Source organism: Embiotoca jacksoni, unplaced genomic scaffold (assembly GCF_022577435.1).
Source record: "Embiotoca jacksoni isolate LCO1_2020_lvr unplaced genomic scaffold, fEmbJac1.0.p SCAF_33, whole genome shotgun sequence".
NCBI lineage: Eukaryota > Metazoa > Chordata > Actinopteri > Embiotocidae > Embiotoca > Embiotoca jacksoni.
The window spans coordinates 1,485,046-1,511,793 of record NW_027185385.1 but is presented as its reverse complement, the minus strand read 5'-3'; the positions used below and the strand labels follow the sequence as shown (position 1 = coordinate 1,511,793).

At 39.5% G+C, this 26,748-nt stretch overlaps 1 protein-coding gene across 1 annotated transcript; it reads left to right on the top strand.

Annotated features, from left to right (window-relative positions):
* The first annotated feature begins 13,540 nt into the window (after positions 1 to 13,540).
* Positions 13,541 to 26,017, top strand: LOC138207642 (SAM domain-containing protein SAMSN-1-like). Its single transcript, XM_069165019.1, has 8 exons — positions 13,541 to 13,612; positions 15,254 to 15,389; positions 15,465 to 15,859; positions 22,111 to 22,243; positions 22,491 to 22,642; positions 24,988 to 25,188; positions 25,304 to 25,454; positions 25,827 to 26,017. Exons 1-8 carry the CDS (start codon positions 13,541 to 13,543, stop codon positions 26,015 to 26,017), a joined length of 1,431 nt encoding a protein of 476 aa, XP_069021120.1.
* Positions 26,018 to 26,748: the final 731 nt, after the last annotated feature.

The following is a 26,748-nucleotide window of genomic DNA, read 5'->3' as shown; positions in this document are numbered from 1 at the left end:
TTCTCCCTTTTGTTTGGTTAAACCAACTAGTTGTGTATTTGTTTAATTTAAAATTTGTATTTAGTTTTCTGTGTGCCATATTGTTGGGAGGTTTGGTGCTGGTGGGGAGGTCCTTGCACTTGTGTGTGTGTGAAGCACTGGGACACCATTTGTAAGTGGCACTCTTGTTTGCTGTGTTGCACGCAAGTATCAACCATCAGTGAGGTCATCAACCATCAGTGAGGTCATCAACCATCAGTGACGTCATCGTTGGTTTGTGAACATTATGAATCACCCAGTTCAGATTCTGTCCGTCACCATCTTGCTATTCGGAGCGGTTTGGAGCAGGAAGTGACCATATTTGGACGAGCTGATTGGAAACCATGACGATACTATGTCCCGCCCACCGATAGCTGTAACCTGACTGCACCACAGGCCTGTCAATCAAACAGACACGCCCCCAAAAACAGGTCTTCTTGAATCTTCTTTTCTAATGAATGAGGGATTATTTTCAGATGGACCTCCAGAAAACTAATAAGAAGGAGTGACTTTAGCTAACAACACCGAGATAACTGATGGACACATTTTATTCACTTTGGATTTGATGAGAGAAGTTGAATGGGAGTCTATGGAGCCGGAGGCTTTTTGGAGCCGACCTCTAGTGGCACTCGCTGGTATTGCAGCTGAAGACACTTCTGGATCAGAACCATCTTACAGACCTGAAGCTACAAACTCTTTTAGAAACAGTCTGTGGTTTATATACCAGTCTGTAGTTTTATATCCAGTCTGTGTTTTATATCCAGTCTGTTGTTTTATATCCAGTCTGTTATTTTAGATCCAGTCTCTTGTTTTATATCCTGTCTGTTGTTTTATATCCAGTCTGTGTTTTATATCCAGTCTGTTATTTTAGATCCAGTCTCTTGTTTTATATCCTGTCTGTTGTTTTATATCCAGTCTGTTGTTTTATATCCAGTCTGTTATTTTATATCCAGTCTCTTGTTTTATATCCTGTCTGTTGTTTTATATCCAGTCTGTGTTTTATATCCAGTCTCTTGTTTTATATCCTGTCTGTTGTTTTATATCCAGTCTCTTGTTTTATATCCAGTCTGTGTTTTATATCCAGTCTGTTGTTTTATATCCAGTCTGTTGTTTTATATCCAGTCTGTTGTTTTATATCCAGTCTGTTGTTTTATATCCAGTCTGTAGTTTTATATCCAGTCTGTTGTTTTATATCCAGTCTGTGTTTTATATCCAGTCTGTGTTTTATATCCAGTCTGTTGTTTTATATCCAGTCTGTTGTTTTATATCCAGTCTGTTGTTTTATATCCAGTCTGTTGTTTTATATCCAGTCTGTTGTTTTATATCCAGTCTGTAGTTTTATATCCAGTCTGGTGTTTTATATCCAGTCTGGTGTTTTATATCCAGTCTGGTGTTTTATATCCAGTCTGTGTTTTATATCCAGTCTCTTGTTTTATATCCTGTCTGTTGTTTTATATCCAGTCTCTTGTTTTATATCCTGTCTGTTGTTTTATATCCAGTCTCTTGTTTTATATCCTGTCTGTTGTTTTATATCCTGTCTCTTGTTTTATATCCTGTCTGTTGTTTTATATCCTGTCTGTTGTTTTATATCCAGTCTGTGTTTTATATCCAGTCTGTTATTTTAGATCCAGTCTCTTGTTTTATATCCTGTCTGTTGTTTTATATCCAGTCTGTTGTTTTAGATCCAGTCTGTTATTTTAGATCCAGTCTCTTGTTTTATATCCTGTCTGTTGTTTTATATCCAGTCTGTGTTTTATATCCAGTCTGTGTTTTATATCCAGTCTCTTGTTTTATATCCTGTCTGTTGTTTTATATCCAGTCTCTTGTTTTATATCCTGTCTGTTGTTTTATATCCTGTCTGTTGTTTTATATCCAGTCTGTTGGTTTTATATCCAGTCTGGTGTTTTATATCCTGTCTGTTGGTTTTATATCCAGTCTGTGTTTTATATCCAGTCTGTTGTTTTATATCCAGTCTGTTGTTTTATATCCAGTCTGTAGTTTTATATCCAGTCTGTTGTTTTATATCCAGTCTGTGTTTTATATCCAGTCTGTTGTTTTATATCCAGTCTGTAGTTTTATATCCAGTCTGTTGTTTTATATCCAGTCTGTAGTTTTATATCCAGTCTGGTGTTTTATATCCAGTCTGGTGTTTTATATCCAGTCTGGTGTTTTATATCCAGTCAGTTGTTTTATATCCAGTCTGTTGTTTTATATCCAGTCTGTTGTTTTATATCCAGTCTGTAGTTTTATATCCAGTCTGGTGTTTTATATCCAGTCTGGTGTTTTATATCCAGTCTGGTGTTTTATATCCAGTCTGGTGTTTTATATCCAGTCTGGTGTTTTATATCCAGTCTGGTGTTTTATATCCAGTCTCTTGTTTTATATCCAGTCTCTTGTTTTATATCCAGTCTCTTGTTTTATATCCTGTCTGTTGGTTTTATATCCTGTCTGTTGGTTTTATATCCTGTCTGTTGGTTTTATATCCTGTCTGTTGGTTTTATATCCAGTCTGTTGTTTTATATCCAGTCTGTAGTTTTATATCCAGTCTGTAGTTTTATATCCAGTCTGGTGTTTTATATCCAGTCTGGTGTTTTATATCCAGTCTGTGTTTTATATCCAGTCTCTTGTTTTATATCCTGTCTGTTGTTTTATATCCAGTCTCTTGTTTTATATCCTGTCTGTTGTTTTATATCCAGTCTCTTGTTTTATATCCTGTCTGTTGTTTTATATCCTGTCTCTTGTTTTATATCCTGTCTGTTGTTTTATATCCTGTCTGTTGTTTTATATCCTGTCTGTGTTTTATATCCAGTCTGTTGTTTTATATCCTGTCTGTTGTTTTATATCCAGTCTGTTGTTTTATATCCAGTCTGTTGTTTTATATCCAGTCTGTTGTTTTAGATCCTGTCTGTTGTTTTATATCCAGTCTGTGTTTTATATCCAGTCTGTGTTTTATATCCAGTCTCTTGTTTTATATCCTGTCTGTTGTTTTATATCCAGTCTCTTGTTTTATATCCTGTCTGTTGTTTTATATCCTGTCTGTTGTTTTATATCCAGTCTGTTGGTTTTATATCCAGTCTGGTGTTTTATATCCTGTCTGTTGGTTTTATATCCAGTCTGTGTTTTATATCCAGTCTGTTGTTTTATATCCAGTCTGTTGTTTTATATCCAGTCTGTAGTTTTATATCCAGTCTGTTGTTTTATATCCAGTCTGTGTTTTATATCCAGTCTGTTGTTTTATATCCAGTCTGTTGTTTTATATCCAGTCTGTTGTTTTATATCCAGTCTGTAGTTTTATATCCAGTCTGGTGTTTTATATCCAGTCTGGTGTTTTATATCCAGTCTGGTGTTTTATATCCAGTCAGTTGTTTTATATCCAGTCTGTTGTTTTATATCCAGTCTGTTGTTTTATATCCAGTCTGTTGTTTTATATCCAGTCTGTAGTTTTATATCCAGTCTGTAGTTTTATATCCAGTCTGGTGTTTTATATCCAGTCTGGTGTTTTATATCCAGTCTGGTGTTTTATATCCAGTCTGGTGTTTTATATCCAGTCTCTTGTTTTATATCCAGTCTCTTGTTTTATATCCAGTCTCTTGTTTTATATCCAGTCTCTTGTTTTATATCCAGTCTCTTGTTTTATATCCTGTCTGTTGGTTTTATATCCTGTCTGTTGGTTTTATATCCAGTCTGTGTTTTATATCCAGTCTGTTGTTTTATATCCAGTCTGTTGTTTTATATCCAGTCTGTAGTTTTATATCCAGTCTGTAGTTTTATATCCAGTCTGTAGTTTTATATCCAGTCTGTTGTTTTATATCCAGTCTGTGTTTTATATCCAGTCTGTGTTTTATATCCAGTCTGTTGTTTTATATCCAGTCTGTTGTTTTATATCCAGTCTGTTGTTTTATATCCAGTCTGGTGTTTTATATCCAGTCTGGTGTTTTATATCCAGTCTGGTGTTTTATATCCAGTCTGGTGTTTTATATCCAGTCTGGTGTTTTATATCCAGTCTGGTGTTTTATATCCAGTCTGTTGTTTTATATCCAGTCTGTAGTTTTATATCCAGTCTGGTGTTTTATATCCAGTCTGGTGTTTTATATCCAGTCTGGTGTTTTATATCCAGTCTGGTGTTTTATATCCAGTCTGGTGTTTTATATCCAGTCTCTTGTTTTATATCCAGTCTCTTGTTTTATATCCAGTCTCTTGTTTTATATCCTGTCTGTTGGTTTTATATCCTGTCTGTTTGTTTTATATCCAGTCTGTTGTTTTATATCCAGTCTGTTGTTTTATATCCAGTCTGTAGTTTTATATCCAGTCTGTAGTTTTATATCCAGTCTGTTGGTTTTATATCCAGTCTGTTGTTTTATATCCAGTCTGTAGTTTTATATCCAGTCTGTAGTTTTATATCCAGTCTGTAGTTTTATATCCAGTCTGTTGTTTTATATCCAGTCTCTTGTTTTATATCCTGTCTGTTGGTTTTATATCCAGTCTGTGTTTTATATCCAGTCTGTTGTTTTATATCCAGTCTGTTGTTTTATATCCTGTCTGTTGGTTTTATATCCAGTCTGTGTTTTATATCCTGTCTCTTGTTTTATATCCTGTCTGTTGGTTTTATATCCAGTCTGTGTTTTATATCCTGTCTCTTGTTTTATATCCAGTCTCTTGTTTTATATCCAGTCTCTTGTTTTATATCCAGTCTCTTGTTTTATATCCAGTCTGTTGGTTTTATATCCAGTCTGTGTTTTATATCCAGTCTGTTGTTTTATATCCAGTCTGTTGTTTTATATCCTGTCTGTTGGTTTTATATCCAGTCTGTGTTTTATATCCAGTCTCTTGTTTTATATCCAGTCTCTTGTTTTATATCCAGTCTCTTGTTTTATATCCAGTCTGTTGGTTTTATATCCAGTCTCTTGTTTTATATCCTGTCTGTTGGTTTTATATCCAGTCTGTGTTTTATATCCAGTCTCTTGTTTTATATCCTGTCTGTTGGTTTTATATCCAGTCTGTGTTTTATATCCAGTCTGTTGTTTTATATCCAGTCTGTTGTTTTATATCCAGTCTGTAGTTTTATATCCTGTCTGTTGGTTTTATATCCAGTCTGTGTTTTATATCCAGTCTGTTGTTTTATATCCAGTCTGTTGTTTTATATCCAGTCTGTAGTTTTATATCCAGTCTGTAGTTTTATATCCAGTCTGTTGTTTTATATCCAGTCTGTGTTTTATATCCAGTCTGTTGTTTTATATCCAGTCTGTTGTTTTATATCCAGTCTGGTGTTTTATATCCAGTCTGGTGTTTTATATCCAGTCTGGTGTTTTATATCCAGTCTGGTGTTTTATATCCAGTCTCTTGTTTTATATCCTGTCTCTTGTTTTATATCCTGTCTGTTGGTTTTATATCCTGTCTGTTGGTTTTATATCCTGTCTGTTGGTTTTATATCCTGTCTGTGTTTTATATCCAGTCTGTTGTTTTATATCCAGTCTGTTGTTTTATATCCAGTCTGTTGTTTTATATCCAGTCTGTTGTTTTATATCCAGTCTGTTGTTTTATATCCAGTCTGTTGTTTTATATCCAGTCTGGTGTTTTATATCCAGTCTGGTGTTTTATATCCAGTCTGGTGTTTTATATCCAGTCTCTGGTTGCACTCCTCAACACAGACTGCTTCACACGTGTCCTCAGTTTCACTAATTTGGTTAACTTTGTTTTGGACTGTTAGTTTTATTAATTTTAACATCCCTTTTAGATATTAGATCGGTGTTAAGTCCTTATTTTAGAGCTAAAGATACTTTTATATCCAGTATTGATTTTGTAGTTCTTGTTTGTTAACCTTCTTGCCTCCCCTGCAGCTACAGTCTGTGCCAAGTTGATCATTTTGTCTTTTATAAAATATTTGGGTTATTTTGGAAGCATGTCTGTCTTTTTATAGGAGCTTCTGTGCCTAATTTGCAACTCACCAATACCATACTGAAGATTTGTGTAAACAGTATTTCCTGGGGTGTAATTCCCCAGGTGGCGCTGTTGGTCCTAATCTCCCTCCTCCCCGTTGTGCCGTCGCCACATGCAGGTGAGAGGAGAACTGATGGGTACACCTGTGGAGGTGAAGCTCTCTGTCCCATGTTTATAGAAGATGGATTTTGGCTTCTAATTAAAAATGTCACATCATTTTGGTGATGCAAAGTAAAAATGCATGTAGAATTAAGACTTTCATAATAATCAAACCCACAGGCCTTTTGGCTCAAATGATTTCACTCCTGCATTAAAAAAAAAAAAAAAAAAAAAAAAAAAACCCGTATCATCCAGCGGTTTACAGTTAACATCCTAACAGTATAGCCTCCTATTGCAAAGTCCTAAAGCACTAAAACATGAGATTTATTTTTGTTTTAACTTTTCTATTGTTCAGAAAATGGAATCAAGACTCCTTAAACAGAATTTTTTTTAATCTTTTTTTTTTTTTTTTTTTACTTAAAAGTGCTTACTGCTTATTCCCCGTCCTGTTCCAGTTTATAATTTTCCCCTGTTAACTCTGAAAGATGGACTTAAGATGGGAATAACATTTGTTGCATAAGTTTTGTTAGATATGTGATGTAATTTAAAAATATTGTAAATTTAAATAAGTCAACAGTGACTTTTGTTTTCATGCTGTGGCTGAAGAGTGTCATAAGGATGTGGTGAGAGGTAGCCCAGAGATTAGAGACATTACATTACCACTGCTGAGGTGTACTTGAGCAAGGCACTATCTGTGACCAAGAGATCAGACTGTGGCTGCTTCCAGGTGTGAATGTGAATCAAGATGGAAACCACTTCGATGCTCCGACAGCTTTTTTTTTTAAACGTGTTGCTGCATTAAATTCAAAATGAGCATATATTTGTCATGGAACAATAAAATGTCTCCGTTTCAATATTTAATATGTTGTCTTTGGTCTCTTCATTAAATATTGGTTTACATGATTTGCAAATCATTGCTTTTCTAAGCCCCCTTATTTTTGACCTTATCTTTAGCTTGTCGCTTGATTTCAAACAATACTTCCGTCCAAAAGTTGCCCTCCGCCACCGTTTTGTCCTTCGTGTTGCCGAGTGGTTTCTGAAATATAATGCAACACTGATGCGCAGCGAAGCATCCACCGGGGAATCCTTCAACAATATCTCATTAGTAGGCCGCCTTCCAAATGGGACCGCCTCGTCTGGGACACAGCTGTGATGTCACAGTGTGGTTGACCCTTGACCTTTTGGATGTTATAATTTGATTTTATTCAATATTTATGTGAAATTTTGTCATAATTAGCTGAGAAATTCTTGCGTTACAGCCACAAACATGTTGAGATATCAGTTAACCTTTGACCTTCAACCACCAGATTCGAATCCCTTCATCCTCGAGTCCTGTGGATCTCCGTGCTAGATGTGATGAAATTCCCTCGGATATATCACATTCACAAGGCGTGTGGTCACAGACAGTTGACCACTGAAATGTAATCAGTTCATCTTTTAGTTCAAGTGAATGTTTTTGCCACATTGAAGGAATTCCCTCAAGGCTTTCCTGAGAAATTACTTTGACAATATGAAGACTGGACAACCCACAAACTCAACGCCTCCAGCTGCAGCTGTCAGAGGCATAAACAGTATCTCAGTGTGATGCTTTAATTTTGACATTTATTTTTTAAATCTGTCACTGTGTCTGTAGAAATACAGTCTATTACTCTTTGCCACTTACTGTGAGTTCTCATTTACCTGAAATGCCTCAAAGAATTAAATTATTTACTGGAAATATTGCTCATACACTGATTGCACTGTGTCAAATGCAATTTTTTGTAGAATAAATGGTTGCTGCAGTAAGCAAGGAGAGATTCTTCTTTTTCTTTTTTTCTGAGACAAATATGAGTAGCATCTTTTTTTTTCCCTCTCTTTTTTTTTAAACCAGAGAAATGTTGTCCTCATTCTTTGACCTAATTCTGCAGCTGAGCCCTGATCACATCAAAGGTATTCATTGTCTCTGGATGTGATGCAGGAGAAGGTGTAGACAAGTGTGTGTGTGGTGGTGGTGGTGGTGGTGGGGGGGAGGGGGTGCATTGTCAGATGCCACCACTGCCTGCAGAAAATGAGACCAACCTCGAGACTGAAACTGTTTATCTTCAGAGTAGATGAAGAGAAATTACTCTAATAAGAGGTTTGTATTCAGAGATTTGTGTTGCAGGTAAATTTTAGTGAAGCTTCATTGTGTAAAATTAAACTGCAGAGATATTCTCCAGTTTATTCATTTTTTCATTTAAGAAATAATATGAATTTGTTCTACTATCAAATTCAGTTTTTTTTATTTTACCATGTCAATGGTGGATGAAGTAGGATTATGATTGGAAGTAAAAGTCATAATCCTACTTCAGTAAAAGTACGAAAGTATTCACAGTAGATGTACCGAACTTTAGATGATGTATTAGACTGCTCATACAGATGCATTAATGTGCTGCTGCAGATGTCCAGTCACATCCAGTGAACCCCAACATGCCTCAGACCCCTTCAGGGTGTCAACAAAAGAGGTGACATACAGTTTTGCTGTTTTTTATTTTGCAGGAACCAGTTTGTGGGGAAAAAAAAAATCCCTCGACTCAAACTTGAGGAATTCTGACAAGGGACCAAGTTTAATCTTAAACAATGAAGTTTGTAAACGTGTGTTTTTATGCGACTTTTCTGTCTGTACAGTGACAAGTATGTAGTTGTCAGTAAATAAGAGGCACAGAAGTGTGATGGAAGATAAAATGTGAACATAAGTTTTTCTTAAATACACGACTTAAACAATTTGTTTTACATCTCAAAACAATGGAAGATTAAAAGTATTCATGAACTGATTCAAACTGCGTGTGTCTTCAACATGAAGCACATTTTACAACACGTGACAATACTTCATTAGATAATTGTAATCTGCATGAATAATGACAGAGTCATTAATGATGCAGTGAACAGAGTCACTGGAAGTTTAACCTCACTCAGTGATGACTTGATCTCCATCAGGTTATTATCATAATCATTTCAGACACATGCCAAACAAAGCAGGCCTGTTGTTTAGTGTGGTGCTGCGGGGAGGCCGACTTCCTCCTGTTGGACGGCGATGACTCACTGCATCTATTGGATTATGTGAGGGATTTGAAAGTCGGATTAGGCCATCGGGATGGAGATGACATGGGGGCTGCGTGAGCCTTCGCATCACTGGGTTGTGTTAGGGTGCATGTGTGTGTGTTTGAGGGGGAGGGCGGTGTGTGTGTGTGTGTGAGTGTGAAAGTGTGTGTGTGTGTGTGTGTGTGTGTGTGTGCTTCCTAGAGGGCCACAGCGTGCAGCTTGTCTCCATTGTCTTCGACACAGAGCATCCAACATGAACCTGTTCTGCTTCACGCTGGTAAGATTCATCTTTTGAACTCTGGAAGTTTGAAGTCAGTCTGTTAGGAGGACTTTGTTTAAAAGAGCCTTAGAAGAGCTGCTGAGCAGAGGGAGCGAGTTGTCCTGCTGTGGGAGACTCTACTGATGTTATTGTTGTTGACAGAAATCTGAATGGTTCTCTGGAGGACAAGACGTAACTACGAACACTGTCCCTCTCGAGGACTCATTGGGTTTCTTAGATGCAGTCTTCCTGTGCTGTCGTTGTATTTGCTGGATTGTCAGCAGCTGACAACTGTGAATACAATGTTTCCATATTAATGTGATTAATGAATATTTAAAAAGTAATCATTCTGTTAACATGACTTATTTTACAATTTGACAACCTATTCAATTTGCTGTAATGTCAAGTTTTTATGTTCACGTGAAGACAAATGTGCACCTGCTTGGTCTTAGAAAAGAAATCATGAGATTAATGTTCATTGAGTTTGATGGAGCAGAATAATTGTCATATATACGCAACGTGTTAAAATGATAATAGTTTATTTATTATTTGTTGTGGGAAGTGATTACATCCAGAGTTATAACAGTGGTCTGAAAGAGCTTCAGACGGGGGACATTACAGGAACCACTGCTTGATAAAATAGCTGCACATGTTGGATCACATTAGTGGTGTAGTGGAGCTGCACCCTAACTCCTCCGTCACGCAGCGTCAGATATAAGGTTCTAAATTTAGCAGCACAAATGGAAAACGTGTCGTCAGCTTCATGGATGCATGAAGACATTCTTCTCACCTGAACACGCTGTGACAGATTCATGTCACAGGTTTCACAACCGACTCCCAGAAGTTGGAAAATTACAGGTTGTAGTTGACTTCACAGAATGTGACAGCAGAAACATGAGCTGAGTTTGTTGTGAGCTTTTATTCGTTTGATTGTTCAATTATCATTTTCTGTGAATAATTCACCTTTCTATGTTGTTCTATCGAAGAGAAAATCTTTTCACTGTTTGTTTCTGCCTGAAATATTTCAGATTTTAGACACTTTGTGAGGGAGAAGTAACTGAGATACATGAAAACTTATTGAATCATTTAAATCGTCTTTTAAAGGAGGCATTGTAACCTCTGATGTAAGGCAAGATGCATACTCTCAAGCAGGCTGGGTTGTCTCGTGTGAGATATGATAGTTGGAGCTGGAATTTGTAATTAAGAGAAAAGTAAAAATAATGAGTACGTTTTGTTGTAACAGGCGAATGTGCTGGAGGGTTTCCAAGAATCAGGACATTAATAAATACATAAAAAGGCAATAGACATGATCAGAGAGTGTTGAATGGTAGACTGTAACCTATAACAGATTAAAATAGATTAAAATGTGTTTTTCAAAATGTAAACAAGTATAAAAAAAACTTTAAATTCGGACCAAAAACAACATAAATGACACTAACCAACCAACAGTAGTGAGACATTTCACCCAGGTTGAATCAAGTAATAAAAACAGTATCTAAGCATTTTCGAAAGTGATTAACAGAGGATACTGATTTTATAAGGTCATTGGACATTTGAAGTACCCTCGCCACAAAAGCTCCGCCCTCTGTAGTTTTGCAGGTCCTGTCCCGATGACCTCAGACTGTCTGCAGGTTGGTGAGGGTCAGAGATCTGAGGTTAAGGAAGTCTAAAAACAATAGTGGGAGTAATCTGAGCCTTTTTTTTCTAGCTTTTATCAGGAGTCTGTTTGTTGCTGCCTTTTGTTTTTTAGTTTAGGTGACCATGACAGTAATGTAAACAGAAGGAAATTACATCATGTGTGATGGTGTAGTGTTTCTGAAAGTCAGAAGTGAATTGAATTTTATAATATATCAAGGATCCCAATGGTATGATGGTATGAGCACATAGTGAAAATAAAAACCGGCCCCAGCAGGGATCCCTGCGAAACTCCAAACAGTGGAGAAGTCAAACACGGTCATCTGTAGAAACAAAGCACTTTTTGTTTTGACAAGTATGATGGAAGGTAAAGTTCTTCTGTTGTGAAATGTTGAATGAATATCTCTAATGTACGTTTGACATGTGAACACGGTACAGATGCAAACATTTTATAATTATCTACTCATATTTATATCTCCTGTGCCGTTTTATATTTTGAAGAATATAATCTAGCATTTCTTCTCACAATTATAAGATACTGAATAAGATACCTGCAGAGTTTAAGCACAGCTGTTGTCGACATTCAATTCAATTCAATTCAATTCAATTCAATTCAATTCAATTCAATTCAATTCAATTCAATTCAATTCAATTCAATTCAATTTTATTTATATAGCACCAAATCACAACATGGCAATTAACACATTAAAGTCCTTACAGCAGAACTTTACAATATTATACAGAGAAACCAACAATTCAACAATTCAACAATTCCCACATAAGCCAGGAGGGAAAAAAACCTCCTCTTTAAGGGAGAAAAACCTCCAACAGAGGGAAGAAAAACTCCCTTTAACAGGAAGAAACCTCCAACAGAACCAGGATCAGAGGTGGGCGGAGCATCTGTTAACAGAACCAGGATCAGAGGTGGGCGGGGCATCTGTTAACAGAACCAGGATCAGAGGTGGGCGGAGCATCTGTTAACAGAACCAGGATCAGAGGTGGGCGGAGCATCTGTTAACAGAACCAGGAGCAGAGGTGGGAGGAGCATCTGCCTCAACCGGTTGGGGTGAGAGGAGAGCATAGAGAGAAAAGGACAGCATAGAGATAGAAGAGAAGAACTGTTGGTGGAGACGACAAGCACAGAGCAGAGACATGCAGCTCCATGACGGGACATCTGGAAAAGAAAGAACAGAAACTACACGAGTGAAGGAACTGAATGGAGACAACAGATAATAAGAAGAAACTATGGGAGAGAAGAAGATGGTGAGGTATGAGTCAGTTAAAGAGTAGGAGGAAAGAAAAGAAGCTCAGCATGTAACGAGGTCCTCCAGCAGCCTCGGCCTATAACAGCATAACTAAGGGTTGGTTCAGGTCTACCTGAGCCAGCCCTAACTATGTATGCAGACTGATGAGTGCTCTTCTTCCTCAGGACGGCTCCACAGAAAGCATATATGAACCACCGTGCAGCCAAACACTGAAGGACGTCCTCCCCAAATACCAGTGCAGTCCTGCTGTTCTGAGGCACAGAGCAGAGTGGGGCGTCTCGGACCCGTCCATCTACTCTGTAAGTTTATCATTCAGTAGTATTCAGACCTACACCTTATAAAACATCGATGTGGTACACTGTAGGAAATATGCAAACATTAAACCCAATGTGAAATGAGATTTGAGACTGGTGACAGGTGACAGATCACTAACTGACCACAAACAGTGTCTGAATAATATGAAAGTCTGCCCTGCACAACTAAGAGTCAACTCTCAGGAAACTCAGAGGTGTGACTGCTTGATCAGGCAAGTTCACGAGTACACAAAACTTATTATTACCAAGATTTTGTGTGCAAAAAGCTGCAAACTAGTACTAGTAGCATTGTATCTAATGAATGGATTTTCTTTCTTATTTCTTTGCTCAAAGTTACCTGTCTGTCTGTTTCCATTAGACCCAACCTCGGAGTTCAGTGAAATTAAAACAGGACAGTCGAGGGTATGTGAAGTTTTAGCTCATTTCTCAAATGATTTTTGCTTTTATTTAATTTTTCCATGAAGAAATTAATATATTTGTCATTATTAATTGTCATTTCAGGTCATGTGTGCCAACATCAACCTCAGACAATAAAACCTCAGGTTGGTACAGAATGATCACAGACACAGATGTTCAGTAATGGTATCAAATCATTAGTAACACTGCTCATCTTGGTCTTATGTGTCATGTTGGACATTTCTGTAAACATCCACAGTGAGAAAGCATGTCACCATCTCCCCCTTGCAGAAAAAGACACTAATCATACCTGTTGGAAGTCATGTGGTGACAAGGACTTATTTCATCGGAAGAAAGTCCAGAACAAAGGTGAAGAAATATGTTGACATTAGAAAACATGTTTTCAGACACGGTTGACTCACGAGAAAACTTAATGTATGAAAGTATAAAATGAGAAGGTTGGGAGGGATGAGTGAAAAGTGATTGAGTTGTATGTTTGACAGTTTGAATTAAGGAGAGATGAAGTGTTTTGTGCGGTGTGCATTGATCCTGCAGAGATGTGTAATGCTGCCTCCCGGAGCAGCATGCCGACCAGAGACGACAGGACACAGACCGACCTGCCTGCACAGGTAAAACCACATCACTGTACTCATAATATCCATGTGCATCCATGTGCATCCATGTGCATCATGTGCATCCATGTGCCAGCGCACACGGGGCGATATGGGGAATAATATTTTCACATGTTCTGTGATTCACACGTGGACTTAATCAGCACCACAAACAATAATTGTTTGCAGAGCTGTTGAGACGGCCGAGTTGAGTTTGTAATCCTGCAGCCACGTGGCAGTGAGAGGCAGACAGGGACACACACACACACACACACACACACACCTGGCATACCTGCAATGGTCGTGCACGTGTCAGTGCACGTGAGGACGACGGCTGTGGTTGTTTATCTTTCCCCAGCATCCTGCTTATGTAACTGGCCCCACTAGTTTATATCAAGGTGAAGACTCTGACAGGCGATTATATCACTCGCTTTCAGATAAAACTACATTTTATCAGCCGATGCTTGAAGGAGTGATCTTAAAGCTTAAAGGTTTGGAGGAAGGTTAGAGAGGGTAAAAAGTCTTTGGAGAGGGCAGTGGTATAGCAGCTAAATCAGATCCAGAGCCCACTTTAATCTGCTTTATCATCTTTAATCTGCTTTATCAGCTCTGTTATATCTGGCCTGTGTTCCTCAGGACACCTGGATGTTGCACTGTTTGCTGTGTTTCATGGCAGCAGCTGATACTGTTGTATCAACAGGTGATGAACTGCCTCTCTCCGACTCCTGCTCTCTGTTGAGTGGATGAAGGGAGACATGTGACACAGCAGCAGAGACTTTTTTAAAGGCCGGCTGGAGAGAAGACAGCATGCTGTAGAAGAACTATCGGTTTTCTGTTCATCGTGAATTAACTGAAATGTACAGAAGAAGTGGTTGGATGTTTTGTTTGTACAGTTGTCCATGTGCGTCTTCAGGTCTCCTCCTGACGCCCAATCTAAGGACTGAGAGATAATGAATGGGGTCGGAGTTCAGGCTGAAAAATCTGTAAACAAATAGCAGTTACAATCCAAAATGTTTGATTATAAACTGTGGATGTAATCTACAGTCTCATATTCTGCAGCAGATTGAGCTCAAACACGTATGGATGGATTTGTTTTCTACCAGTCAGGACCAGAAGTTATTTTAGTTTTGAGATTTAGAGTTTTCTTTTCCACACTGGCGAGAGGATGAGGCGGGAATCGCATGCACTGGGGGCTTCATGGAGGTTGGCCAATCAGAAGAAAGAGGGCTTTCAGGGAGGAGTCATGAAGAGTCAGGTGTTAAAAGGCTTGTTTCTGACTGAGGATAAACTGAGGGCTGCATACATGGCAGGTGTAAGATAAATACGACATTTTTTAAAGGTGTAGATCTCACAAAGCTGCTCTTGTTGAGTCCCATAATAAAATACAATTATCAAAATGAGCATCATATGTCTGCACACAGCACAGTTTGATGTAGACTGTCTCAATTTTATTAAGTAAAATATAATGAGTTAATTTAGCATTATATGTAGAGAACTTTGGCAGCAGGTGATTAGCAGAATGTAAATATAATAGAAACACACTTCACAAAACCAAAAACTACTTTTTTCCTGCAATGTATTCTTGTGTTTGTGTAAAGCAGCATTTGTTGGGTTTTGAATGTACGCTGCACTGTGTTCATCTCCTGTATCTGTATTTAGAGCGGTGGAACTCCAGTGGACTCACCAGAACCGACACACATCACAGGAAGACTAAAGAAGCTACAGAACCTGGTTCAAACAAAGAGGGGCCATCAGAGTGGACCTGGAAAAGGGAAGAGCACATCGGAGGTTAACGGTGAGTGTCGTCTGTCAGTCTGTTCAGTCAGCGGTGCTGAACCAGTTTATACAAGGAGGTTCTGCTGCTCCTCAGATCATCTGGCTGATGTGGTGAGCAACAACAATCCAGTACTGACCTGCATCGGACTGGGGAAGAGGACGGAGAAGGAGCCTTCATCACCACAGCAGCAGCGGCAGCAACAGGCCACTGGTCTCCATGGAGACACAGAGGAGGAGGATGTTTGGAGCCCAAAGTGTGAGAGTCTTCTGTGGGGCCCGTTTGACTGCCCACAGTCGTGGACTCTCTACCACACCTGCCACCAGCCTCAACACGGGCCGTGGGCCGGCGGCGGCACGCTGTCGCTGCCTCGGACTTCAGAGTGGGACCGCTTTGAGAGTCTCATCCAGGAACTGGACGGTAAACTGCTGGATCTGTCTCCCCCGCAGATGATCCGCTCCATCACAGATCTGCACCTCTCACAGAACCCAGTAAGATCCATCTTCTTCTATCCAACTGACTGAACCTGCTGTAGTGTTGTCGGTGTCAGTTGTGACATGAAATCTGGAAGATGTTGAATGCCCAGCAGCATCCTGGGAAATCTGGACGATAGTTAGATCAGGAGATTAATTCTCTGTTTGGCAAACATGAAGCTACAATAGTTACGTTTGATAATAAATATTATATTTTGCTTGTTTAATCCATAAGAAAGTGAAACAGCTGTACTTTATTGTCTGGTTATATTTAGGACTATTTAAGAACATGTCAGGAGCTTTACAGGTGATAGTTTAGGAAGTGTATTGTGTTTCCAGATCAGGTTATATGTCCCCCCCTTCCAGTTCTTATGATAAATTAACTGGCTAACTGTAGATTAAACAGACAGAGAGATGTACTGATGATCAAATTATTGATTATTTATCCAAATGATGACCTCTTCTTTTAATTGTCTACAAGGACATAAAAGGAATTTGACTCCGGTTGTAACTTCTCTCAGTGTGCAAAAACAAAAACAGACATAATTGTCGCTTTGGATAAAAGCATCAGATAAATGTAATGTAATGTAATTATAAGTAAAAAGAGCAGAGCCCATAGTTAACTAAGCATTAATAACTCATGCGTTCATCAAGTGAAGTGGTGAACGACTTGATCTTTACTATCTGTTGTGGGTTAAAGAGAACCAACGTTTTTACACCTTGACTTCATTTTCAATGCTTTATAAAGTGTTAATATCATAATCAGAATAAGATAAAAACCAAAACAGATTTTTGTTAAATTACCATAGACTGTGTTAGAAGCTGTTCCAGAATTTCTCCCTACACTATATGTAATGTTTACATGTGAGATTTGTAATGAGGAAGTAAGCAGGAGCTCTGAGAGATCCAGAAGAGATACATGGCAGGATGCATTGTGGGAAGTGAGTTTCACCCATACTGAGGACTAAAAACTGTGAAACCTCTCGTTTCTTCACAACTTGTTTGTTGTGAGTTCCTCAGGATGCACTTCATAAATGACAGATTACAGGACATGAGGTCTAACAGATGAATGTTTGGGAGGCGTACAGACAGAACTGTAGAGGAGACAGTTTGGTTTGAGGTATTTATTGATTAACTGCAGGTTTGTGCTTTTCCTGACAGTAGTCCAAAGAAAAGAGTTTGTCCCATTTACCTGTTAGTGTGTGTGTTGTAAATCAGCCCTATTAATACACTCACAGCAGCCTGAGGAGCTGCAGGTTTACATGAAGTATAATATTCCCTTTGAAATTGGTTCAAAGACTCAAACAGAGTAGAAAGGCTCCATATAAACAGTCAGAATAAACAGATCCAACCAATTGATATTTCCACCGTGAACATTGACACTGATGACTTTCCAGCAGCGATCTTTCTGCTCATGCCCTCCATCAGTATCTTGATGTAACTGAGTGGATGTAAGTTTCTCCTCCACTTATTAAAAATGGCAGCTAAAAGACATGAACACTACAGGCTTTAAAAAACTATTCCACAGTATTAAAATCTGAATTTTATAAATAGATTGGGACCAGCCTGGTAGTACCAGAGCTGGATTCACCGTGTGCAGGTCCGGGTACGGCCACGTACCATTTAAGATTGTTTGCAGTCCTAATGGATGGAGACTTTGGGTGGATTTTAAAAACTACTGGAGCAGTTTTAACCAGCTGGCGTTGACCACCATGTACTTTGTTGTTCACCGAAACTCTTCTGCCATTGTTGGAACTACTTCAACATTTCACACTTAGGTACCCCTCCTGGTTGCTGATTGGTCCGCCCTTCACAGTGGATGAACAAGCGTTCATGCAAACAGGGTTTCCAGACTGTAATCTCAGCGAATACTGCAGCTGTGAGCCAAAGTCAGTTGGAGTGAGGCTAAGATTGGGTGTTTGTGGCTCAGATTGTATCGAGGCTCGATCTCTGGGTCGTCCTGTCCACAGCTGAAGTGTCCTTGAGCAATAAACTGAACTCCAAGTGGCTCCCGATGGCAGTGAGCACCTTACATGGTAGCTCTGCTGCTCTTGGTGTGTACATGTGTGTGAATGGGAGGCAAAGTGTAAAGAGCTTTGAGGTCGCTTACGGAGAGTGCAGACCATTAAACATTAAAATCTAAATCAATTATCAATTATCAATCCCTTATCATAACTTAATAGTTTGTTCTCCAGTATCTTCTGTCTTCTTCCTAATCCAAAAATATCAGTCAGTTATCCTTCAGCTTTTAGTTGGTGACCTTTCTGAGAAGTGCAGGTGTATAAAACCAGTTTTGTTAATTAAATGAATTAACTAATTAAAGTCATGAATTAAATGACTGAATGTTTCTGAGTGAAAGGTACTATTGAGCCACATAAGGAGAGCAGGAGCAGTGAGGAGAGCCGGGTGTTTGACCTCCATAGCTGTTACAGTTCAGTAACAGTGCCTTGATGCACTGTGACTGTCTCATACAGAATACACCTGTTTCCTGTTTGAAGGACAGTGGTATTAACAGTCGTTGATCCACTGCGTGACAGTGAGGCCTCCTTCCAACGGTTAGCGTTGGGAAACGAGCCAACAGTCGGTACAACAGATGTTCTGAGAGCGGCGCTGATCGCCTGCTAAACTGATGCTGGTGGACCAACCAGGATAAGAACGCCTCGCTGCTTCTACTCTGCATCCCTTCAGGGACACTCACATAGTTTATTATGTCTGGAAAAAAAAGACTGAAGGACAGCAGATGATCCAAATTAAGCAACATGGAATTGATTGTACAAAATGTATTGTGAAAAATAAGAGTGAATCTGTCCTCACATTATTTTGCACAAATATTCACAGTGAATAGTTGGAGATGAGTGCAAGTATAAAACCACAAAAAAATAAACATCATATCTAGGATGTGTAAGGCTGTCGAGGTTTGACCTAATTCAGAACACAAGTCATAAACAGGGAATGAACATAACGTGTTTATGTTGTGGGGTCACACAGAGAACACACACATGCCCATCTGTCACCAGATGAAACACATTTTAATCTGTTTTATCCAAACAGTTAACCAGATTTGGGAGATTTGATGTCTTCAGACAGCCGCCGCCTTCAGGGAAAGCAGAGGCTGATGGGAGTTGTCCGGTAAGAGAGCTCAACCTGTGTCCATCAAGGAATTCAGCTCTCAGATACACTCCTTGTTTATATCTGACGTTTACAGTGTGCTTCGTTGTTAAAGCAAAAGGATCAGCAGAGCGGTGAGCCGGCTGGATGGAGGCTGCAGAGGAGGGAGACGGTGACCTCATCACTGAGGGACAGGAAGCACGTCGAGGCCTCACCGGAGGAAACGCTGACAGCCCTAATCGTATGTCAACCGCCCTACACAGCTCATGTTAATACACACAGCTTTAAGTTCGCGGCACCCTGGATTCACTTCAGTAGAATAAAATAACATCTGTTACCAACCAGATCAGCTGTCGGCCCACATCTGATCTGACCGACTGTAAACTATCAATTCAACTATCATCCTCTTCACACTAAAAGCACAGCAAAGACTGACAGGCTGAACCACAGAAACTGATGAACCTGCTGCAGCTACAAACAAGTTAACACAACTATCGGACCATGACATCTAAAATGTTTCTCCATCACCATATCAGTTTCCTCTTCAGAGATATACATGTACCAGGCTAGATCCAGAAGTTCAGAGACTGCTGGAAGGGAAAACCCTGATGAGGAACTGTACAAACTTCATCTCTTCATCATCAGCAGCTCCTCAGTTCAACATGTTTCTGTAAGAAGTCGACCAACTGGGTCTGAAATGTTTTACTCTCCTGAGAAGTCTCAGGGAGACGAATCTGGTGTTACATTAACACGTATATGAGTTGCCAACACTTTCACCTTTTTTTCTCCTCCTTTTTATTTATTAATTTATTTTATTAAAAAGGGACTATGTACAGTTTAAAACATAAATGTCACTACTGATGCTCAGCACCACATTATAACTTGATGTTCATTTGCATCTGTCGTCCCTGCAGGAAAAAAGCATACAAAAACCAGAACTAAACTACACAATAACAAAGATACACGAAAAGGACACACAATACACACAATACAAGGCTACACACCACAGCACATCACATATGCTTGTCAAACAAAAGCAAGCTGTAAAGGCCGTAAGAATAATGAGCGAGTACAGAGCTGAGCAGCTTTAAACACTGGTTTTAAAACGCTCCTGTCATCATGGTTAGACTTTTTCTTACATATCTGAAATTCATGAGGTTAAATTTTAAGACCTTTGTCACATGTTTTACCTGCTTTTTAAAAGAGAGATTCGAATCAATAAAAATTCCTGAATATTTAAAATCTGACACTACCTGTTGCCTCTCACCAGCACAATAAACATCTGGCTCCGGTGACACTTTGCAAGCCCTCTTTGTGAAGAACATACAAACAGTCTTTTTAACATTCAGGTGAAGGCAGGAATCTGCAAGACATTTAGTTACATTTGTCATTGTGGACGTGAGCTTCAGTGCAGCTTGTTCTTTGTTCTTTGTTCTTTGCGTGCACATAAATCACTGTATCATCAGCGTACATTTGAATATCACACCCGGCAAATCATTAATGTATAAACTGAATAATCAATGGTCCTAAAATAGAACTGTGGGGTACTCCCACGTTAGATCTCAGAGTAGATGATGAAACATCACCCACGCTGACACACTGGGTTCTTCCTTCAAGGTAGGATTTCAGCAAGGCAAGAGACTCTCAGGAAAAGTTAAAATTAGACAGTTCATTAACCAGGACATTGTGATTAACCGTATCAAAAGCCTTCTTGAGATCAAGATCAAGAAAAAACCCTGCTACTACACCCCCTTTATCCATTTTAAGCTTCACATTCTCTAAGAGAAAGCAGTTGGCTGTTTCAGTCGAATGATTAGCCCTGTAACCAAACTGCATAGGATGTAGCTGATATGGAGCTGTTGAGGTGTTTAATAAGTTGCTCTGCAACACATTTCTCAGCAATTTTGGAAACAGCAGGGAGAATACTGATTGGCCGATAATTAGAGACATCGGTTAACTCTCCTGACTTAAAAACGAGTGTTACTGTGGCTGATTTCCATCCTTTCGGAAACACATATTGCCTGAGAGATTTGTTGACAATGCTTGTGATAGGGTGAGTGAGTGTGCCTTTGTGTTTCTTCAAAAAAATATTCAATAGTCAATTCCATAAACATCTTTGGCACTAGAATTCTTGAGTGAGCCTAGAAGTCTGGTGACAGTAGATTCAGAGACTTCCTGAATAGAGAAGCATGGTTGACCTTCATTTACTGGTGGACGATGAAATTGACCAATACTGGAGCTCTGAGTTAAAGCTTCCACTGAGTTAATAAAGTATGAATTGAAAGCTGTACAAATTACAAATTCATCTTGTGTAAGGCACCTGTTCACATTCATTTTAAATTGCTTCATTGAATTGCTGTTATGTTTGTCTGTTAACTTCTTTAGATTATCCCATATTTCTTAAATTAATGCTAAGATTAATCACACATTATATCCGCCACGTGAATGTCATGACTGTGTAACTGGTACAGATGAAGCTCTGACTGTGTAACTGGTACAGATGAAGCTCTGACTGTGTAAGTGTGTTACAGATGTGCCGGGTCACTGTGTATTCGAGGCTGAGCATAAAGGCTGCAGGCGACATATGCAGTGTGAAGTTTAGCCAAACAAACCCTTCAGAATAAAACTCCGCCTTCAAAAATCTTTCAGTTAAACACTTTTTTTGGTAAAGTGCGACATTTTTAACGTGTGCTCTTTTTGTACAACATAATTATTTTGCCAAACTATTTCAGAACTCTTCTCAAACCACATCATATTTCATATAAGATGCATACCAATGTGTTTCAGTGCACCTGACCCAGAATGGGACACTGAGGCTGATGGACTGATGCAGATGTGGTCCAGGGTGCTGAAGTCCCCATACAGGAACAGGAAGTTAGAAGCTGGGTAGCGGTAGGTGGGGATAATTCTCACCAAAGACTTCCCAGGTCTCTGCTATAAAAAGAAAGGCAACGCTTGCAGGATTAAGTATTGTTCTGGCCAGAGAAGCTGCGTGTCCCAGCATAAACTGGGATACTGAGCTGTTCCGTCACATGAGGAATCAAACCCGGCAGCTTAGTGGCCTGACTCAACCTCCTGCTTTATTAGCTTTCTCTTTTGTTTGTTTGCAGAGAAGCAAAAAGAATAAAAACGTGACTTTTAAATGTATTTTTACCGTGCAGGATACGGACAAACAGAAAGAAGATGCGGAGAAGATGGAGGTCGTCCACGGCAGGTCGTTTCCTAAAGGACACCGCCGGTCCAGGAACTCTCTGGAAAGCCTCTACAGCCTAAACAGTGGACAAAGCTCCTCAAGTAAGCACCTCCTGGCACACAGCCAAATGAGCTCTTCACACCACGGCCTCATCAATTATGCAATCCTTGTGTGTAAACTCAGGTTCCTCTCCTCGTTTGTCGAGTCACACAAACCGCTGACAAATCAAAATCTGAGTCCCCATCACAGACTTGTGCGGTCTTCTTACTGACATGTGAATGATTCTGAATTGAACACATTAATTAGCTCATCTTTCTCTGAACCCTGCTCTTGTGTAATCTCCCCCAGGTGGAGTCACCAGTGGGTCGGGCTGCTCCAGTAACAGAGACAGTCTGAGGATGGAGGATGACCAGCTGTGCATGAGACCGTCCTGTGGCAGAGCCAGAGTCCATACCGACTACGTGCCGAGTCCATACGACACCGAATCCCTCAAACTCAAGGTACACTGCTCCGGAGAGGAAATAGACATGAATGTAGTGACAACATGATACGATGAGTTATGGGAGATGGACTGAAACAAGTTTTAGGACGATAATTACTGGGCAATGTCTTCAGGATGTTTTAGCCATGCTGAGTGTGGGAGTCTATGAATGGAAACGTTGGTACTGACTGAAACACGTCAACGACTGGATGGCTTATAGGCATGACACTTTGTACAGACACGGCAGGCGGTGTGTCGTTGAACACGTGCCAGTGCAGTAACATGTTTGACATTCATTTTGAGGTGAACTTGTGTCTACACCCTCTGCCAGCTCAGACCAGGTCTCAGTCTGCGGTGCAACTGACGGAGGAGTTTTTCAAGGCTTCAGTGGGCAGACGTGAACAGACCGATCCAAACAAACCCCACACACAGGCTTGGTGGATGTTCTATGTATTTAAACTCGCTTACATAAATAATTAAAACTATAATATTATGAATTAAACCTTCTGATTCAGTTAATCATATAAAAATGAAGCTAACTCTTGTCTATTGAATTGGATGAGAATCAGTCAGTTGATTGATGACGCAGCAGCCGATCTCAGCCATAAAATATAAAAGACACTCAGGTTAACTACAAATGAACTGTAATTAAATTACACATAAAGAGGAAACAATTCAAAAGTGTTTTCATCTCCTCAGCTGGTTTAGTACTCTAGCAGCTGTGAGACCAGAGTGTGACACTGCATCGTTTAAACATCCAGACAAACGGAAATCCCTAAAAACGCCGTCAGGAGCTTCAAGTGTGCGTAATATATTATTAATTTCCAGCTCCGGATTTAAATATATATTGGATGAGTGTTCTTTGTTCACTTTGACATTTAATTAATGTCAGTGCTTGGCGTGTTTAAGACGCGTATCTATATTGAATCGCTTCCTGGATCAATGAGCTCCGAGACGAGAAGTCTCCCGGGGCACAGAGGATGTAATGCCCAGCAGGACTCCATGTTCCCAGTGTGACCTGTCTGGGGGAAGAAGTCCTGACGCAGTTTAAGGGTCTCTGTTGTGGATTTCCAGAGTTTGACACAGAATCTGATGTGCGCCTTCTGCTCATGTCCACAGACAAATCGACCAGCGCTCACAAAAACGGGTGACTCAGGAAGTGATGATGATTTGTAACATTAACTCATCAGAGTTGAACCTTCCTCCTGTTCTGTGCTCGTCACGATGCTGCGCTCATGAGCAAGAGGACCTGTCTCATTTATTCCCACCTTCATATTAATTAGCTCATCCCGAGCCTGCGATCAGCCAGTGGAGCCTGACTCATAGCACCATGAATTGGGTGATCGGTTTCCTCCAGTGTAAAGGTTGGATGATGTTGGTTTGCTTCTTCAGTCATAAGAAACTGACAGTTGCTGCGTCACAGCGGTCTTGAAGGGGATGAGAGGAGCTGATTTGATTGGCTCTGATTTAAGTCGACTTCTAATTATCTATTCCTCCTACCTCAGCCTGTGTGACATTTTCTTATTCTCAGTGTGCCACTTAACACACAAGCAGGTTGGGGAATGAACCCGTTTCATTAACTGTGCATCACTTGTGCAACATGAAGATAGAAAACTGTCTCCTTAACACATTGTGTTAGTTAGGAAATGTTAGCATACATTATATTAAATTGAAATAATAAACTGGATCAAACTTATCTGGAGCCCCAGAGCGGCCATAGAGAGAAAATAATATGCAGGCCCTTACCGGGCATACAAATTCACGTTTTGATTAATTTGTTCCCACAGTTTTATAAATTCACGCACACAATTTAAGTGTATGTACTTAGAGCCTGTGTGCCCGTGTATATATAGACATTATGCTGAAGTGGAGCTCCACTTTAATTTCACCAAAGTAAATGAAAGATAGCAACGTGTCTTTTTAATTGACTAATATCGTATTAAAATTTCATCAAGAGGTTTTTTTTTAAGTAACACATCAAAATAAAATGTATCATCCAACTTTGTATTTGGCATTGCATTGAAATGAAATCATGTACCACATTGTCATTCATGTATTTATCCTTGAAGCTGTCCAAACACTCTGCAATTAAACATCTTTTGAGGAATTTGTTCATTTAAATACAGATTTTGTAGAATAAAAAAAACATTAAAATATATTTTTAACCAAGGTTGTCCTACATTTCAGTCACACTTAATTTTTGTCTCAATAGCTGTTAACATAAATATGGAGGATATATGAAGCAGTGTGTACTCAATGTATTTTAGGCTTTGTAGTAATTGTATTCGTAGAGTTAGTAGAGAATGCAGCAGGTAGTTGAGAAATGAATAATTAGTAATAACAGTGAACTAAACTTTCATTCAGGTGGGAGACATAATCGACATCATCACCAAGCCCGCCATGGGAATATGGACCGGCACGCTGAACGGCAGAAAAGGAAATTTCAAGTTTATTTATGTGGATGTCCTAACGGAGGAGAGATCTGAGACCCACGAAAAAACACAAATCCACAAAGTGAGACACAAGTCAACTATCTGGGAAGTGTTAAAACGCCTCAGACTGGAGGTATTGTCTTCTTATTTGTGTTTTGGACTGATCTCATGTAGCAACATGATCATCCTCCCTACAACAGCGTGCTCCGTCAGCTTCTGACAGGTTGTTTTTCCGCTTGATTTATCAGGAGTATTCGTCGTGTCTGCAGCTGAGCGGTTACCAAACGGTAGATGACTTGTTGAGACTGAGGGAGCATCACCTGATGGAGCTCAATGTGACTGATCCAGAGCACAGGCAGCGTCTGCTCGCCGCTGTCAACTCCCTGCAGCAACTGTGCTGTGAGTAATGGAAACGCAGACAAGGTCATCCAAGGACAGCGTCACCACACACATTTTGTGGCTTGATAGAAACCACGAAAAAAAAGTAAGCTGAGCTGTTTGGATTTGCAAAGCAAAAGAGACAAGTGACATTACACCTCGCGTAGATAAACCTTGGAGGGTATGCAGGCTGCAGCTAAAGAGGTTAAACATAACAGGATAACCACAAAGAGCATTTCTGAGAATAGAGCAGGACACACAAGGGCAATTGCCCCAGACAGATAGTCCGTTCAGCCTTAATGGACACGAGTGATAGCTGTAAAGGATTACTCACTGCTTATCTGTTCAACTCTTAACAGTACATTCGACCGACCCGTCTTCTCTACTTCACAGCTGATAGTCAGTTGGAGAATGAGGCCAATCGGGAGGCCGAGACCTCCAGAGAGAACATGAAGGCAGATATGAACAACTGCCCGAGAGACTCTGGCTGCCACATGCCTCCTGACAGCCCAGACAGCAGCTCCGAGGACACGCACCTCCCTTTTACCTCGGAACATCTTTCAGCTGGCAGGACAGCATCATAAGAGGAATCCCTTCCTTCCTTCCAGAGCTTGTTTTACTCCTTTTGATGCTTTTGAAATACTTGTGAATTCTGTTTTTATATTTCCTGCAACAGTGTAATTTTTAAGGATATAAAATAAAGTACACATGTTGAACCTTTACCACTTCCAACTCCATTATGGGTGTCTGTAATTGTGTAAGTTATACTGTTACCTGAAATAAAACACTTTATGAATTAGTTTTCTTTGCAGTACAATTATATTTTCATTGTTTAAACACTCAAAGAAATATGTGGTTCAAAATATCATAAAAATGTCATAGGATATTTTGTGGTCCAAAATGACAAAAAAAACCAAAACGTGTTATGTGGTCTAAAATATAAAACGTTTATTTCATAGTATGGGGTCAAAAATGTCCTAGGAATTATAGAAATGATAAATTGTCAATTCATTTTTTTTTCACGTGAATGCAATGCGCTTCCATACCATGAAGCCTCCCGTACAGGTTCAGTTGCTCCTTCAGGAAGATAGCGACTTCCAGCGGGTCAGACTGGACCTTTCCTCTGAACCACCCTGATGATTTCAGATTTTAGTAACATCAACATTTCCCAGTCTCTAATGTTGAGTTGGAAATCAAAGCAGATTAAATACGATAGTCGGGTCATCATTGCACTCATCCTGTAGCCAAAAGGTAGTGCAACAGGCTACAGCTGAACTTTTATCATAATTACGAGATCTGCATCACGTAAGTTCGA